The sequence below is a fragment of the Xyrauchen texanus genome, chromosome 31 (genome assembly GCF_025860055.1).
Source record: "Xyrauchen texanus isolate HMW12.3.18 chromosome 31, RBS_HiC_50CHRs, whole genome shotgun sequence".
Lineage (NCBI taxonomy): Eukaryota > Metazoa > Chordata > Actinopteri > Cypriniformes > Catostomidae > Xyrauchen > Xyrauchen texanus.
Window position 1 is genome coordinate 22,521,859 of NC_068306.1, and position 18,742 is coordinate 22,540,600.

The window sequence follows — 18,742 nt, forward strand, 5'->3', positions numbered from 1 at the left end:
ATTTAAATCTATGTAGTAACGTAATATAATCATCAGTCAATACATGTCTGCCATTGTGCCCAAAGAGCTCCACACTGTCTTTTATGTCTATGTTGTTCTTCTCATAGTCCTGATCTTCACCCAGGGGCTCTTGTTTTGATCTGTTGAAAAGCCTATGTTGTATTAAATGTGTTCAAACCGATAATAAACCACATTTTATTGATTTCAAAGGATAAAAATTGAATATTCATATTGAAGATAAGCACATATAGGCCTACTCATATTTTGTTGCCTTTAATAAAAATATTTTATTGCATTTTGATCATCATTAATTGGCACAAAGCCCAAAGCAATAAACGGTATGCGAAAGCCTCAATTAAAAGTGCACTCAGTAATTTTTTGTTTATGTTGTGCTGGTCAATATGGCAGTCATCTTGGACACTGACACCTAGCGGCATGGATGCACTGATCATTCAAATACAAGTTTTCAGTTATCATTGCCATTGTAGAAATTCAGTAATCACAGTCAGACATGATTAATTTAATCCATGATTAAAAATGTCCAATAACAAAGAGTAAAGAATGACTGAGGTCACCTTTAACTTAGGTACATGCAAAATGTTTCTGAGCAGGTTAACAAACTTTTGTTAAGGACAGTGTTCACAAGAACGTAAGAGGTGTTCCAATTTGGTCATTTCCTATGTACTGTTTAAGGAATGAGCGTATGTCTGGACTGAATAGATTTGTATGATAATCCCTGGAATCTTTAACAGATTGAGGCTTCGGGGAAGATTTGCACAAGTCCTTCACTCCCCAGCTCACAATACCAACCTGTGAAATGTATTCACAATAAATTCTTAAATTAGCAGTTGATAAAAATGGATACCTATGAATAGACATGGCACAATAATCTGTTAAAAAAGAGTCAGCAAACATGATCTTAAGTGAAGAAATTTGAAATCTCACCTGGACCATTCGACTACCTGGAACCACAAAAACGGACCCCCCAGAGTCACCTGTCTCAAAATGGCATTAATTTATTAATGTGTGAAGTTATGACATTTTATCATACCATTATATTGTAATAGTAAGGCCAAACATGGCAGATAAAGACACGCCTTCTTGCAAAAATCAAACATACCTTTGCAGGCAATATCATCAGTGGTTGGTTCAATACCACCACTGCACAGGAAATTATCTGTAATGATATCCTTTGCATTTGCAGCATTGATGTTTATTGCTTTTTTCGCATCTTCAACACAATCATCCCGCTGAAGAAAGAGTACAAATCAACTTGAGCTAAGATAACTTTATATAAATTAATTTTGAGCAAAGCAGGTGCTGAAGTGTTTTGTTAGTGTTTAATAGCTCTTTCAAAATTAAATAATGTGGCTTGATTTTCAGAACAGGATAAAGTGGCTCACTGAGTGCTATTAGGTAAGATCTATTAATACTATGAAAGGAGTTTAGATACTCCTGATATGACATCTAATTCCTACAGTTAATATTACATATTTGTATTACTAATCAAAAACACTGCTTGTGACAAAGTACACACTTTAAACAATGTTACACATTACCCATTTTCCCTGCTTGATTGTGATGTTCTTTCTCTCAATACTGGGTGTCAAGCCAGTCATGAAAGCAGCAGTCACAGTTTCTGCACTCATTAGTATATCATCTGTAACAGCAGAATAAAAATGTAAATGGAATAAGCATTTCATTTGGCAATGAAAAAAAATTATAATAAGAATAATTTGTACTGTAACACTGGTTTAATGTGGATGCCTTGAAAGCCGCATTCACCGTGTCTGTTTAAATTAGTGTTGAAGCTATTAAATCCCAATGAGAGGACCATTCCTAGACTGTCCACTAAAATGGCTTTAAACCAAAAATATTTACATGCTAGAGTGGAGCATTCAAACAATGAACACGTGATCATTTGTAGTGTGATTAATGACCAGCATTGGGTTGAGTAACTTCAAAAAAGCAATTCACTACAAGAAATTACTTATCTAAAATTGTAACCAGATTACTTTCCTAATTGCTTCATTAAAAAAGTAATCATATTACTTTGTATTTACAGTATACTTGTATTTATACATGTACTTGATGTTTAATATGTACATAACAAAACATTCATGCTATACATGTTATCTTCAGGGTTTATATCTCTGTTTTCTCATGATTTACTAAAACTCACAATGTTTTTTGCATGTGCTTTGACTGTCTGGAAGTTTTAGGGCTCCACTGGTTTCCTTTGTGCAGGGGAGGCAGATTGGTCTGTACAGATAAACAAGATACACTCATTATTTTAGCTATTTTAGTCTTTTCTTTTCAGTGTAAAATCACATGACATGTTGACAAGCTGAGTTCCTCACCGAATATCAAGTCCCAAAATAACAGGTTCCTGCAACTGAATAAGCGCTATGTCAAACTCATAATATTCTGGTATTCCCAAGTTCTTTTTTGCTGCGATGTTATAGTTTGGATGAAGTATGTATTGTTTCACTTTTCTGTCTAAGTGGAGGAAAGGAAAGGCCGTTGATAAGATTTACACCATCATAAATTCGTCATTTGTTTTTCTTCCTAAATTCCTTCTTAATCATAAGGTTAAAGACATAACGTCTCGGGTTACTTAAATGTAACCCCTGTTCCCTGATAAAAGCTACAATTTGATACTGCCCTGATTTAGCGCTTTGGGAACATCTTTAGGAGTGGCTGGCTGTGAATATGTGTGCAACACGTCAATGAAATTGACTAGAATTTATAGCCTCTGCTGGTGACATCATTGGATGCACCTGTAGCAGGGCTATTAATAGATGCGCTACAGGTGCATCGTCAGGTATTTTGTCTGAAGTGCAGTCCTGGGACATCCTCAGTGCGGCAATGAAGCGCAGCATCTCGTTCCGCTTTTATCGGCGAACAGGGGTTACATTTAAGTAACACGAGACGTTCCCTATCAAAAAGCTACACTTTGATGCTGCACTGATTTAGCGCTTTGGGAACGAGAATACCCACACCGCTGCACTGTGGGTGTCCGGACCCCTTACGGTAGTTGTGCTCACAAGAGCGCGAGTGTTCTCAGACATTGTGATGTTGACTCAAGGACATAAGAGTCAAGAGTGGCATGAGCATCCAAACTATTGAATCTTATGAATGTATGCGGAGAGGACCAGCCCGCCGCATTACAAAAAAGTTGCAGAGGGACACCTCTAGCCAAGGCTTTAGAGGAGGCGACCCCTCTGGTAGAGTGAGCCCTGATACCTACTGGCGAAGCTTGATCGCGCCCTTTGTAGGCCAGGGTAATAGCATCCCTCACCCAATGCGACATTGTCTGCTTGGTGGCGGCCGCCCCTTGTTGTGGCCCCCACGGCAAATGGATAGTTGCCCTGACTTACGCCACTGGCTAGTGCGGTGGACATAAGTCTGAAGGGCACGGACTGGATACAGTCTGTGAAGTCTTTCCTGCTCCGGCGTTGTAAATGGCGGGGAGCAGAAGGCTTCGAGAGTGACGGTCGAGAAGGAACCTTATGCAGTTAGTCAGAATGAGGGTGCAATATTGCTTTTAGACATTGGGCAAAATCTAAGCAGGCTGACAAGACAGACAGAGCCTGCAGATCCCCAATTCTTTTTAGAGAAGTAATTGCCATAAGAAAAACCATCTTGAGAGTCAGATGTTTCTCAGACGCTGAATCTAGAGGTTCAAAGGGGGTCTCAACCGAACCCTCAAGGACTATTGCTAAATCCCATGAAGGGATCCTGGTCCTAGCAGGAGGTCTCAATCGCATGGCTCCACGGCCGAAGCGAGCGAGCAGAGGATGTCTCCCCAACGGCATCCTGTCAGTCAAGGCATGGCAAGCCAATAGAGTAGCCATGTAAACCCTGAGAGTGGCGGGCATGTGCCTGCTGATAATTTTCCAGTAGAAAGTCAGAACTGAAGCAATCTGGCAGTTAACTGGATCAGCATTGAGTGCACTGCACCATCCTTCAAAGAAATCCCATATATTGGCATAACTTCTAGCAGAAGGAGCCTTAGCGCTCAGAATGGTCTCGACGACTTCAGGTGAAAGCCCAGTGTCACTCAGTTGGTACCCTTCAGGGGCCAAACATGAATGGGTATGAGGTATCGTCCCCTGTGCCTGAGACAGAAGGTCCCTCAAGGCCAGAAATACAGCCATCAACTCGAGACAGTTAATGTGACAACCGAGCTGACGACCCTCCCATTCCATTGAGCTGGACGACCACTTAAGGCCACTACCCAGCCCGTCAGGGAGGCATCTGTCGTTAGCAACCTGGGATGGCAAGACGTACCTAGACTGGGACCAAAAGTGAGGAGCCGGGGTCTGAACCATATAGAAAGGGTATGTAGCACATGGCGCGTAAACCCTTATTGGCCCTGGGATGAAATCCCCTGGCTTTGAGCCTCAACTGAAATGGTCTCATGTGCAAAAAGGCCCAAAGGGATCACAGAGGATGCAGTTGCTATGAGACCTAGTAGTCGTTGATACTGACGAACAGTGCAACCTTGGCCTAGCCTGACTTTGCTCAGGGTGTTCTGAATGGACTCGATTCGAGCGGGAGACAATTGTGCCTGCATTGTGATCAAATGCCATACGATCCCCAGATAGGTAGTTTTCTGAGTGGGAGAGAGGACGCTTTTCTTGGCTTTGAGCCTCAACCCCAGATAAACCAGATGAGCTAAGACGATATCCCTGTGCTGTAATGCCAGTTCTTGTGACTATGCTAGTTTCAGCCAGTCGTCTATGTAATTCAGAATGCGGATGCCCCGGAGTCGCAAAGGAGCCAGTGCTGCATCCATGCATTTTGTGAATGTGCGGGGTGATAAGGCTAGACTGAATGGAAGAACCCAATATTCGAAAGCTTCGCCCCCGAAAGCAAACCTCAGGAACTTCCTGTGTCCTGGCAGATTTTCTATATGAAAGTACGTGTCCATGAAATCGATCGTGACCAACCAATCGCAATGTTGGATTTGAGACACGACCGTTTTGACGGTTAGCATCTTGAACATGAAGCCTCAAAGGTCTAAAATCGGACGCAACCCCCCATCCTTCTTGGGAACCGGGAAGTATCTGCTGTAGTAACCTGACTCTCTCTCTGGAAGGGGAACATGTTTTAGTGCCACTTTGACCAAGCGATTTTGCAGTTCTTTCCACAGTAGACATGCTTGTTCCGTTTTCACGGTAATGGGAACCGCGCCGTTGAAACGTAGAGGACGGCGAACTAATTCTGTAGCCTTTTTCTACTGTTCTTAGGATCCACATAGAAATACCTGGGAGTAGTTTCCACACTGCCAGGTTCTCTGAGATGGGTATCGATTCTGACACTTCCTGTTGAGGGGATGTCGAGTGTCCCGTGTCCTGGACTACGGCAGGAAGCAACGGAACACCCAACTGGAAACCGCTAACTCCCAAAACATCAGCGGTGGCGGGAATGGAGTGGTTTCGTGGGGGTATCGGGAGGGTACAGGTGGATGTTTCACATGACCCGTCATAAGGGGGCTACCCCCCCCCATTCTTTTTAGAAATAACTGCCCTGAGGTCTTGCTTTGGGGGCTGCTGAGGGCGACGAACCAGCCACCAGTCTTTACGAGTGGGAGCACAATTCGCCACGCTTTGTTTTTGAGCCTCCAGTCTAGAAGGACCGGGGCGGGGCTGGGTGGCCGGCAGCCCCTCCCCCTGAGTGCGGTGAGGAAGGAATTGCCTGAAGACTTCCTCGTGGCTTTTTTCCTCCTAGAACCTGGTGATAACTACATTCATAGCATCACCAAATATCCAGAAGGCAAAACCAGGGCATCGAGAAGGAAAACTTTGTCCTTATCTCTGATGCCCGACAGGTTCAGCCATAAGTGTCTCTCCGTGCTGACTAAAGCAGACATACACCAGCCAATGGCGCGAGCTGTCTGCTTGGTCGTGCGGAGAGACAGATCCGTGGCTCGACGAAGCTCAGAGAAAGCCTCTTCGTCGACCTTGGTGCCCGCACTCAGGTCCTTCAACAGATCAAGATAAGCGAGACAAGTGTGAAGCATTTTGACTGTAAACAGATCGCAATGCTTGCACCTGCCCCGCACCAACGCAAGAGCAGCATGCTCTTCCCCCAAACACACAAAACAAAATCGGTGTGTGTCCGTTTCAGCCATACACCGTAAACATGGGAACACACACCGCTTGCTTTGTTTATCAGTGATTCTTTTCTTCTTCTTTTTTTTTTTTAAAGAAAAGAGAAAGAGAATGGTTTCTGCGCACTGCCTAACAATTCTAACTCCTAACAGAGGAAAGTAGAAAGTTCTGACATTCAAGAAGCACAACACACACAGAGTGATCTGAAGACAAAAGATCTGATGATGCACCTGTGGCGCATCTATTTATAGCCCTGCTACAGGTGCATCCAATGATGTCACCAGCAGAGGCTATAAATTCTAGTCAATTTCATTGACGTGTTGCACACATATTCACAGCCGGTCACTCCTGAAGACGTTCCCAAAGCACTAAATCAGCGCAGCATCAAAGTGTAGCTTTTTGATAGGTAACATTACCTTCAGAACCTGATTCCATCTCAATCTGTATCATTTCAGCTGTGTCTTGAAACCTGAAACAATGAGCCGCTGTCAAGATAAAGCTGGATGTGACTAATGATCCCATGCAGTTTGATCTTGTTCCATCATTACGCTGCAAAAACATCAGAAAGGTATCTTGTTAAAAGTCCTAATATAGAAGGTATATTTCACATAACTGTTCAAAATACTTCTGCTAAATATAGAGGTCAAATTAGTCTTTTGTAATATTCACAATTACTTTAAAGGGATTGTTCACCCAAAAAAATGAAAATTATCACCAGTCACCATTCACTTTCATAGCATCTTTTTTTTTCATACAGTGAACGTGATTGGTGACTGAGGGAAACATTCTGTCTAAAATCTAATTTGTGCTGATGACAGAATTCTTGTTTTTATGGATGCTACTGTATCCCTTTAACAAACGGTAAAGTATTAGTGTGATGATGTGAAGCCATTCATTTGCTCTGTTTTTAAAGAAGATTATTAAAAAATATAAAAGAAGACATAGAAATGCCCACAGTCACTATGATCTTTGCCAACCAGGGGTATTGCCAGCGTTCATGAGATTTAATGTCATCATAATAATCTCTGTAAAGTCCACACAATGATACACTTGTGCTCTCATCTGTTCAAGGATGCAGAAGAAGACATGGGAGAGGGTGAGAACAATTTGAGAAAGGTGACCAGTACTTTATAAGAATGTGTAGTGACTAATAATGTTAATGATTTCTATCCAGCCTTAGCCAAGTACACAAACATTAATAGAAATGGACATAATTAATTACCAATCATGCTGTCAAATGTTTTTTCCAAAGATTCAATGTCCTTAAGCTTGAAAAAAAACTTTTCATTTCTCCTGTCAGTCTTTAAATCATTTATGTCCTCAGCATTCACTTCTTCACCCATTCCAAACACATACAGGTCTGTAAAGAAAAAGCGTCAATAATAATGTAACAATAATAGGAAATGTTTTGGCATGTTTATTTCTTGCTATCCTCAAATTTCCAACAACAGAATGCAGCTGAACCAGAACTTTTCTAACAGGCACAAATCCACTGAAATACATCAGTGAGATGTATTTGGAGATTTGGAATTATGTTGTAATTAAAATACTACTCTTTTGATGAGTTATAGATTAATCTTAATTCATGTTCCTCCTCACCAAGTTTTTCTTCACGTGAAGGATCCTTTTGTATCACAAGATCTTTGATCTTTTCCACCTTAAACCTGGGATTACCACCTTCATTGGCTAGACCTAAGAAGCAGAATGAGTTAAATACATTGAATATTTTTTTAAAAACTTATTTGAAAGCTTAAGCATGTTTACCCTCTTTTTATAATACTTGACACACATTGCCGGTCCTAGCCTTTAGGGGGCCCTAAGCAGAAGTTTGTGTTGGGGCCCCCATCAGTATGCTCGATACACTACTTATAATGTCTTTGACTGTTTGGGCCCACTGGCAGATTGGAGGCCATATGCAACTTGCTTAGTTTGCCTATAGGGAGGACCGGCACTGGTAACACATCGATTGATCGATGGATTGAGTTTTAATTCAAGGACAATAGCACATGAATAGATGTACTCCTAACCTCATTTCAAACACTTACGTATAAATATAATTTAATTTTTAAGGGATAATTCACACAATTCACAATTACAATTCTGTAATAATCTATTCATTCTCATGACTTTCTTTCTTCTGGTGGAACACAACAGGAGATCTTAGGCAGAAAGACATTTTTGAAAGTGCCATTGCACTTTCATTGTATGGGGGGAAAAAATGGCATGAATGTAACTGGTGACTACGGCTACAAATTCTGACCTTTTATGTTCTAAAAAGTAAAAAATACTGGTTTATAACAACAAGAGGGTGAATAAATGATTTGGGTGAACTTGTCCTTTAAGTTCCAAAGCAAAATTGCACATAAACACTGATATAATTTAGACTCAATACCATCAGTGAACATGATGACGATGTGTTGAGTGTGAAAGAAGCCTTTATCGTTGATCTCCTCTATTTTCATACTCTCATAAATTCTCTGGTAGGCTAGGGCAATATTAGTCCCTGAACGAACACCTTTACCTGTTAGTCATTGAAACACCAGAATAATAAATGTGTCATTAAAGACATGTTATCAAACATTTTATTCTCAGATTGACCATCAGTGAACAAATACATTTACCATACTGCTCAAGCTCGCAGTCTGTTGTGTGTTTGCTATAAAAGTGATCTTTAAATATGTTGATAGTACACTCTAATCATTCTGCATCAGGGGTTTATCCCTCGTTATATCTTTAAAATATAAAATTAACTAAATCTTTTCCTCTAAAATGTTCTGCAAACCCCACAGCACCCCAGAAATCATTTCGAAATCATTTCTTCAAACAACTCATTTTAGTGCATGTCTAAACAAGATACTTACTTTCAAATCTAAAATCCTGAAGTTTTTGAAGAGCCATTGATATGGTATTTTCTGGTTCTTTCTTGAAGTCCCTCATAGAGACTATTATATTAACCTCTGTGGCAAAAACCATGATTTCATAGTTTGGGGAGGCCTCATAATAACTGATCTGTTTGTAAAAAGCAAGTCAAATCTATTTTGATTACTGTACATTTATTTATGGTTACACACACATGCATTACTATAATAAAACTACAATATATAATAATACATTATGAGTAGTATTAATTCAAATAAGTTTTCCTTGTGATATGCAGGGAAAGTGTACTAACGGGACACTAAAATTCACATTTAGGCTAAAATATCAAAGAAAGAACATTGTTAAAGGGATGGTTCACCCAAAAATGAAAATTCTCTCATCTATTATTCGCCCTCATGCCATCCCAGGTTGTATGACTTTTTTTCTTCTGCAGAACACAAATTAAGATTTGTAGAAGAATATTTCAGCTCTGTAGGTCCTCACAATGCAAGTGAATGTAATCCATATGACTCCAGTGGCTAAATTTATATCTTCAGAAGCGATATGACAGGTGTGGTTGAGAAACAGGTCAATATTTAAGTCCTATTTTACTATCAATCTCCACCTTAAACACCCCCAAGGTGGCTGAATGTGAAAGTGAAAGTGTAGATTTATAAAAGGACTTATTTATTGATCTGTTTCTCATCATCTGCTTTAACTACTGGAGTCTTATAGAGTGCTTCTATACGGCCTTTTGGGTCTTCAGAGTTCTGATTACTCTTCACCTGCATTGAGGACCAACAGAGCTGAAATATTCTTTTAAAATATTTTGTTTGTATTTTGATGGAGAAAGAAAGTCATACACATCTGGGATGAAATGAAATGAGGGTGAGTAAATGATGAGAGAACTTTCATTTTTGGGTGAACTATTCCTTTAATAACTAAAAGAGTTCAGTAAGTTGAAGTAGTGAAAACAGGAGAAAGGCCTACCACTGCCCACAGTCTATCTGAAATACCTTGTCTATGAGTTTACTGATGGCACGTTTTGCATCTTCAAAGTCTTTTTCTTCAATGCTGTCAGATACATCCAGGGCAATGTAGATATCAAGTTTTCCACCCTTATGTACTTGGATTTTCTTTCCGAACTGATCTGAAGAAAAATGAAATAGGTTTCCTGCAACGTGTTGCCAAAATCTGACAAAAAAAAGGCTACTCTGTCTTGCAGAGGAAGAAGAGATTTGCACAACACTACCTGTTGTTGTTTCTTCATATTGTTGTGAAATCCCTAGATTTGTTTTTAAAGAACTGCTGAAAGCCTCTGATGCTTCCTCTGGGGTATCATATGTGAAATCAGCTGTATTTACACAACAATAACATTAGAGTCCTAGCAAAACTAATTCTCAAAAATTTCACTGTCAGAATATATAGGAAAACAAATGCACAGAGGATGCACTTCCTATGTAATTGGTTCTACAAGACAGGAAGGAAGAAGGCTTACCGTAACATTCCGGCTCTGTCCCTGACCACTGACCATCCTCCTGACAGACTCGCTCTTTAGAACCGATAAGGGTCAATTGATTTTCACAACGGTATGTGACTTTGTCATCAATATAATATATGTTGCCAGTCCTTTTAGCACCAGGGGACTGCCGGGATCAGGACAGTGATCAGCTGTGGAAAAAAAAATGGAAACAGCAATTTAAAAAATGACACATTTACTGGTAATCTATTTCTTTTAAAATCATTGGCATGATTTTACCAGAAAAGGGAAATCCCAGACATCTCCTCCCAATTTTTGCATATGCTTCGAAAGGGTCAGACATTTAATAAATATTTATTGAATTTGTATTGCCATGCTTTGTTTTTCTTATGAAGTAAATATCAAAAGTCTGTTTCTTCAAGTACTACATATCCTCTGTACTTGGACCCTAATTGTTACACTGTAATCCCAAACAGTTGTACTAGCTCATAACTAATAAGGTCATAACAGTCAAATGTCGTTATGCAGTTGACCAAACTATAAAGTATTTAGCTCTGTTGAGATTTATGCCACTTTAATTGAATAGGGCTCAATATTTTATAGCTAATTTGTGTGGAACACTCAAAACGTTTAGGAACCATACAGTAGTGTCATGACGTTATCGACGTCATGGCGTTCTGGTGGGTGGGTCTTATCTCTCCCTCAGGAAAGCTGAGTCAGCCATCTTGAATTTGCCTTGATGCGGAGAAGTTTTGGCCAGCCCCACAGTTTAATTTATTTTTATTTGTTTGCATCAATGCGCACTTTTATCCCCTCGCTTCAAACCACCACCTCAGTTTTTTTCATTAGTATTATTGCCCTCCTTTTTTTAAGCGCCGTCTTATTATCAGCCCTGATTTGGTAAGTAACGCTAACTTTTTTTTTGTTGTTGTTGTGTTTTAAATTGAATTTCAATAAATAGTCTTAAATTTGGAACTGGGAATATATTTTTACAATGTGCACAGTGAATATTTGTTGTAAATAGTTTACAAATCCAAGTAATTGTAACTTTAGAAGTTGTTGAATCTTACAACAGTGTAAAGTTATCAGCGGGTTTCCTGGAAGAACTACATTTCCCATAATGCATGTTTTCCCGGGACATTGACGAAAGGCATAACGTTAACTTATCCCTGCTTCCCGATTTCTGCCGGTTCGGTTGTTGTTTTCGCTGTTCGCTGGTAATGCACGTGCGTACTGTGAGTAACGTTATACTTATTTCAATAAGTGTCCGCGTCACAGTCAATATTTTAGGTGGTCGAGCTGTGTGTATTTGTGTGCTAGCGTGAATCGAACAATGCTAAACAACATAAAGTGAGTGTGTTATCATGATGCTAACAAGGTCTGTGTTTGTACTGTATTTCTTTGTAGGCTCAAGTGTGTGGTTGTAAGATCATCTAGAAATCATTTTAGGAGTTCAGGTAGGATGTATTATGAAATAGTGTTATTAGTGTTTACAGCCTGTTTTAAATTAAAGAATGACAATTAACTTTCTATTTTGACCTTGGTTCTGACTCATCCCTAGTAGAATTGCCCTTGGTTTTGCTACCTGGCAACTGAAAACTTCTTAAAATGTTCACAATTCTGTTCCTAATTCATCTTTGTATATTTCTGTGTAATTCTGTCCATGTACAGGTGTTTGCAGAGTTCCACCGAATCAACAATGTTAACCTGCACAATCAATTCTACAAGGAGCTGGACAGACACACGCCTAAATTCATCACCTTGTTCAGAGACAAGGCCACCAAGACTGGCAAGACAGCGGAGGAGCTAGCCAAGCTCATGAGGATTTATGATCTTCAGGTAAATTTTAAACTTTACATGATCCAGAAACAGATTATTAACAGATTATATTCAGACAACTATAAGAAACCATAGTGTGAATTGCCTGGACTGTGCCCTGAGGTTAAGTGATTATTCCATGAACACAATATTGTCATCTCATCAGAGATAGACATCTTGACAAGATGTATTCTATCAGAAAGAGGTACCTTTAAAAGATACTTTATCAGCTTCAATTTGAAGAAGTCCAAATAACTACTGTTTTCGTGAAATTTTATTTACAATTTTAAGTTTTTTCCTTTGTGTGTTATTAAAGTATTTACAATAGAAAGTTATTAATTTGAAAAATGTTTTACTGAAGAAATGGTGACCCAAAATACTGAATCTACCATCTATAGCAATGACCACCATCAGAATATGGAGCTATTTAACACTTTGATTTTTTTTTAAGTGTTTGCTCTGCATTTGTGTAATTACTGTTGTAATGGATATTTTTTGTACATCTAGGAACAACGTGATGTAAATATGAGACGGGCCCTCGTCCTTCGTGCACTTCCTGTGTACCTGCGTGAAGATGCCTCCAAGTTCTTCAGGACCTGTAATGTAAGTGTACTGGCCTCACTATCAATCCCTTTGCCTAGCTATTCAGTCAGCTTAAACATATAACATCACTCAAAGAACTCTAGGAGAACCAGGGGGGTATTTCAGAAAGCAGGTTATGTGAAAACTCAGAGTGAACCCTGAGATGAGGGAAACTCTTGAGTTATCCATTCCAGAGGGTAATTCCAGAAAGGAGGTTCAACAAACTCTAAGCCTAACCCTGAACTCTGAGTTGACTTACCCTGAGTTTTCAGTTCCAGAATAGCAAATCTGAGTTAGGTAATTCGACTCTGAGTATCTTAACTCTGAGTTGAGCTTGTGCCTGACCGAGTAGTATAAAGCCATCAGTGGAGCTCTGATACTGTGATTCTCCATGGCAAACAGGATGCAGAGAGGTAACTTAAACTCTGGGTCTGTTACTGTGGTAACTTACTCTGTGAACCAAACCTGCCAGTGAGCTGGTTAACCTGAAGAAACCCTGAGTCTGACGGAGCTGTCTGACAGCGGCTGTCCTTTCCTTCTCAGTCCGATCATGTTAAAGCAGAAATAATTCACATAGTTTTACACCAGGAAGAGAATTTTGATTCATTTAGATGAGCTCTCACTCCTGACAAGGACTGAACCGAACAGTAGACCGCTTCTCATCAGTCCGTAATTTATATACTCCGCCGCACAGCTGAATATCAGACTACACGTCATCGCTGACGTGCTCTCAGATCAGAACAATCGTCTTTGTTTTAGCTTTTTTTTATCACTTTGCAGGTTTAATCAATCGCCTTCCATCAGCCAGAAAAAGATAATTAACTAATAATACTATAATAATAATATTTAGAGTCGAATTACCTAACTCAGATCAGCTGTTCTGGAACTGAAAACTCAGGGTAAGTCAACTCAGAGTTCAGGGTTAGGCTTAGAGTTTGTTGAACCTCCTTCCTGGAATAGCCCCAGGACCTGTTTATGAAGTTTACTTGAGTTGTTATTCTGCAAACTGACATGTAGAAATTACATAAATGAAAAGGTAAGTAATAAAGCATTCCACTAAACAAAAAGTATGCTAACAGATAGGTGTGAAACTAACATAAGATATAAGCATATGTAAAGAAAATAGTTTAAACATGTAGCTTAGTTGCAGTCTAAGTGCCAGTAATGTTTAGAGATCATTAGCATGATTTGTATCCTTGAGGGGCTGAACTCATTCTTGTATTATTTGTGTTTTATAGTCAGCAGATGGTCCAGACCTCACTGACACTCCAGTGGCTCTCCTGACAGTCGTCACGGATAACACTACTGATGCGCCCTCTTCAGCCCTGAGAGCATCTGTATTGTCGTGGAGGATGAAATGCTTGTGAGTGGTCCCACAAATCTGGCTGACTCATTTCTCCTGCTCTTTGGGTACGTCTATGCACTAGACCTACAGTACCCAAAGAATCTCGAGCTTACCTTTACATTTATACAAAAAGTTGTAATGTGTCTTGAGGACAACAAACCACTGAAAGGGCGTCTACTGACGCTGAAGAATGATTTGTTCAATGAGTGAATCACTCAGAATGGACTATTTGTTGAGCTGAGTATTGAGGAAGTTTTTTGTTGTTTTTTCTCCTCTTTACAAATGTAATCATTTGCCTGTTCTACCTCACATTTAAGATGACACTGTTTGCCTTTTCTACCTCAGATTTAAGATGAGACTGTTTGCCTCTTCTACCTCAGATTTAATTAATTGATTGTTAAAAGATAAATATCACAACATTGACGCATTGCCCAGCCCAAGTTTTTGCACTTAATAACGCACATAATAACTTGTGGGAAATCGACTGTTTCATGCACTATACATGTTTAATGTTCTGTTGGCTAATGCCTACCTTGATGTTGTCAGTTGAATGGCAACAGTTGAACTTCATTTGAATTTTAAAATAAAACAAAGTGAGTTGCAGCCTTCAAGGTACAGTAAGTGCCTAAATGTTTTTAAACAGTATTGAAGGATCACGCTGACTTTTTGGGACTTTAGGTTATTCATCGTATCCCCAGAGTTAGATAAGTCCACACACACCCTTCTCATCTCTGTGCGTGCTGTAACTCTGTTTGACGCACCCACCGCTAGCCTAGTTTAGCACAAAGACTGGAAGTAAATGGCTACAGCTAGCATACTAATCCCAATAAGTGACAAAATAACGCCAACATTTTCCTATTTATATGTTGTGATTTGTATAGTCACAGTGTGTACAAATAACAAGGTCATATGAGACACAGGCATCTTTTAACCGTATACATAGGTTTAAAGACGGTTAAAAGATATCTGTGTCTCATATGACCTTGTCTGTACACAATGTGACTATACAAATAACAAGGTCATATGAGACACAGGCATCTTTTAACCGTATACATAGGTTAAAAGACGGTTAAAAGATGCCTGTGTCTCATATGACCTTGTTATTTGTACACACTGTGACTATACAAATCACAACATATAAATAGGAAAATGTTGGCGTTATTTTGTCACTTATTGGGAGAAGTATGCTAGCTGGAGCCATTTACTTCCAGTCTTTGTGCTAAGCTAGGCTACCGGTGGGTGTGTCAGACACGCAGTTATGGCACGCACAGAGATGAGAAGGGTGTATGTGGACTTATCTAACTCTGGGGGATACGGTGAATAACCTAAAGTGCCAAAAAGTCGCTGTGTTCTTTTAAATGGCTCCACATTCTAATAGTTGTCATTGCTGTTGAGGATGGATAATACTTAGAATCTTATTTAATTTTATCATGAATCCCTTGTGAGTTTTTATCATAATGTTTACTGAATAATGTGAGATGGAGACCTAAAATACTGAATCTACCCTCTGTAGCAATGACCACTATCAGAATATGGAACTATTAACACTTAATGTACTTTTTTTCATGAAATCATTTCCTTTTATTTTATGACAAGCACTTTGTTTTGACTGAGCTCCTTTGATTTGTGCCTTTTAAAAAGCACATTGTGTTGAATAAAAAAAAAGTTGCTAAATTGTCACTGTGGTGTCACTTTCATGTTTTCTGACATTATTAGCTGATTATAATTGTGTAGTGGGCCGACATCAGTATTTTAGTTTAGAATAAATTTTGATTATGAGTTGAAAATTATAGAAAATTGAGTGTATTTCCCACATTATATGAGTTTAAGAATATTGAAAATTTTGAGTGTATTTCCCACATTTTATGAGTTGAAGAATATTTAAATTATTTAGTGAATTACTCACTTATTTTAAGTTGAGGAATATCAATATTTATAAGATAACCTTGAGATAATTTAAGGCAACTGTAAATATAATTTTTATTTTATGTAAACTTAAAACATTTAAAAACATCACTAAAATATTTTTGTGTAATCTGTTACAAAATAATTTTTGAGTTCTGTGAACTTATTAGGGTTTACAGTGTAGATAACTCTTCTCACATTCTTTATTCAGAAAGCCAAATTCTCGCCTCAGGACATCGATAGAGATTTTTTTTTATTGCAGTTGCTGTTTTAGCTGTCAACACATATCTGAAGCATGGGATGCGAATTGCACCTTCATTTTGTATCTGGTATCATGCTTTTAAGTTTATTATTGTACTTCGACCACATGTCAGTGCAGTGTGTTATTTATATACTGGGTATTTTTATATTTGTGGTATATCTGTAGCACTGTAAAAAAAAAAAAACAATGTGTCAACCTAAAAATACGCTTCATGTTGTAACATCTAAATTAACTGGGTTTACTTAATTCAAAAGTACTTTTACAAAAGTAATTTTTATCACTCAGACCAAGTAGAAACAGATCCTTGAGATATGTAGATTTGACAACATGCACAACAGTGTAGAATTTTATAGCTTTTCCAGTGAGTTCCAGTCATGCAATATACTGCTTCTTATTTTTTCCTATACTTACATTTATAATTTTTTATTCAGCAGATGCTTTTATTCAAAGTTACTTTATGAATACGGCATAAGCTTTTTTTTTTTTTTTTTTTTTTTCTTCAGAAGGAGGCAGTATTATATGATAAGTGCTACAATACAAAAGTTTTACAATTGCTCAGAGAGAGAGGAAGCGCGAGACAATAGTGGGAAATTGGATTTAGATAAAGAAATTGATTTTGTTTTTCCTCACAGTTTCTACCACAGATTGGTGTGCCTCCACTCCACTTCCCATTCAGCTGGCAAACACGGGATGCCGAGCCACGGAATGTGTATCCAGAATGACAGGAGAAGTGGACTGTGTCGTTCAAATAATACCTCGGTTGATATGGATACAACTCTCCATTTTCAAAACCACGAGGGTCAGGGCATGTAACCTCTAAGATGCAAGTAGACACAAAGACTTAAGATGGAAAATGTGGCTGTGGCTTATTATTATGAACAATAATTGATAATATACAGAAGGCATAGTTCAAAGAAATAGTTCAACCAAAAATGTTAATTCTGTCATCATTTATTCACAGTTATGTTGTTCCAAACTGACTTTCTTTCTTGTGCAAACACAAAACAAAAACAATTATAAATATACTGATCCGTCTTCTCAGTGCAATGGCAGATGATAGGAACTCACTTTAAAGCTTGAACAGCATCCAAAGGTATCATTAAAGTATGTGGCTCATGCGTCATATTGCAACGATATGAGAGGTATTGATATCTTTTATGATATTTTTGGGTTGTTTTTTCAGCTTTGAAGTAAATCAGCTGCCATTGTATTGCAAAGACAGACCGCAATATTCATTAAGACAACTCCTTTTGGGTTCTTCATAAGATAGAAAGTTATTCAGATTAAGATCAACATGAATGAGACTAAATAATGTCAGAATTAACATTTTTGGGTCAACTATTCCTTTATGTAATTATTGCTTACTCTTGCATGCTGGGGGTTTTCTTGTGGGCTTTGGGCTCCATCCTCCACTTATACAAAGACGGATCTTCACAGTTGGGTAATAGCCTTCTGGACAGCTGTATCTTAGAACACTCTCAGCAGATTTGTGCTCCGTGATAACAAATGTCCCTCCAGTTATACTCAGATTGTCACTGGGGCATGAACTGGAAGGTGGAGCACCTAGAAAGATTTCAGAGGGCCAAATGAAAATGAGATGCCGCAAAAAAATTACATTGTAAAAAATACTCAATATAAAGCATGTTATCATGATGTGAGCCTTCGGTTTATTTTATTATCTATACATTTTAAAGTGTTTCATGACGGATGTACTTACATACATAGGATCAATGTAAACATGAAAAGCCACTTTTGAAATCTAAATGATTTGGTTCTAGTAGAAAAGCTGTTTTTAATGTGCACTGTACACTAAAAACTCTGATTTCAAATATTACTGAATGTTTAGATTGAATAATGTATATTTAACATCACATACTAGTAAGGCATTTAATTTAAGGCACTGTTTGTTGGGAAAAAAAACAATTAGTTCAAATCAGCACAGTAGTTAAGAAAAAAGAAAAACAATACTTTTGATAATTAGACAGTTCTAGAAGACCTACCAGTAATGAGAGCACATAATATTGCAAGGATGAATAGATTGAGCCATGATTCACGCTCCATGATGTTTGGGTTCTTTCAGGTCCACACAGCTAATGAAACAAGAAATGATGAAGGGTACAGGAGTATTAGTACAGCTTAGTAAGAAACAGGAAGTTGATTAATCTTATCAAATCAGTAACAAGGAAGTAACCAGACAATATTAAAGTTTCTATAATGGCTTTTAGATTTAGAAATTGTACGACTTTATTTTTTCTTCTTTTTTATGCTGACATTATTAAGTGGGTTAACTTATCCTTGTGTGAAGGGTATTGTTTGATGTTGTGAATTGTAAGAAACATTATACTCTTCACTAGACTGTTTTTTTATATTCC

At 38.4% G+C, this 18,742-nt stretch overlaps 1 protein-coding gene across 1 annotated transcript; it reads right to left on the bottom strand.

The window, feature by feature from the left end:
- Nucleotides 1-262: 262 nt before the first annotated feature.
- LOC127625123 (complement factor B-like) lies at nt 263-18,508 on the bottom strand. The gene is given in 19 exon segments (XM_052100208.1): nt 263-810; nt 946-995; nt 1,121-1,250; nt 1,560-1,660; nt 2,183-2,262; nt 2,361-2,499; nt 6,536-6,668; nt 7,075-7,181; nt 7,342-7,479; nt 7,719-7,811; nt 8,512-8,640; nt 8,981-9,128; nt 9,995-10,128; nt 10,231-10,332; nt 10,477-10,620; nt 10,623-10,649; nt 17,001-17,186; nt 17,736-17,933; nt 18,371-18,508. Coding segments are annotated over 19 exon segments (2,271 nt in total). The 5' UTR covers nt 18,432-18,508; the 3' UTR covers nt 263-639.
- Nucleotides 18,509-18,742: the final 234 nt, after the last annotated feature.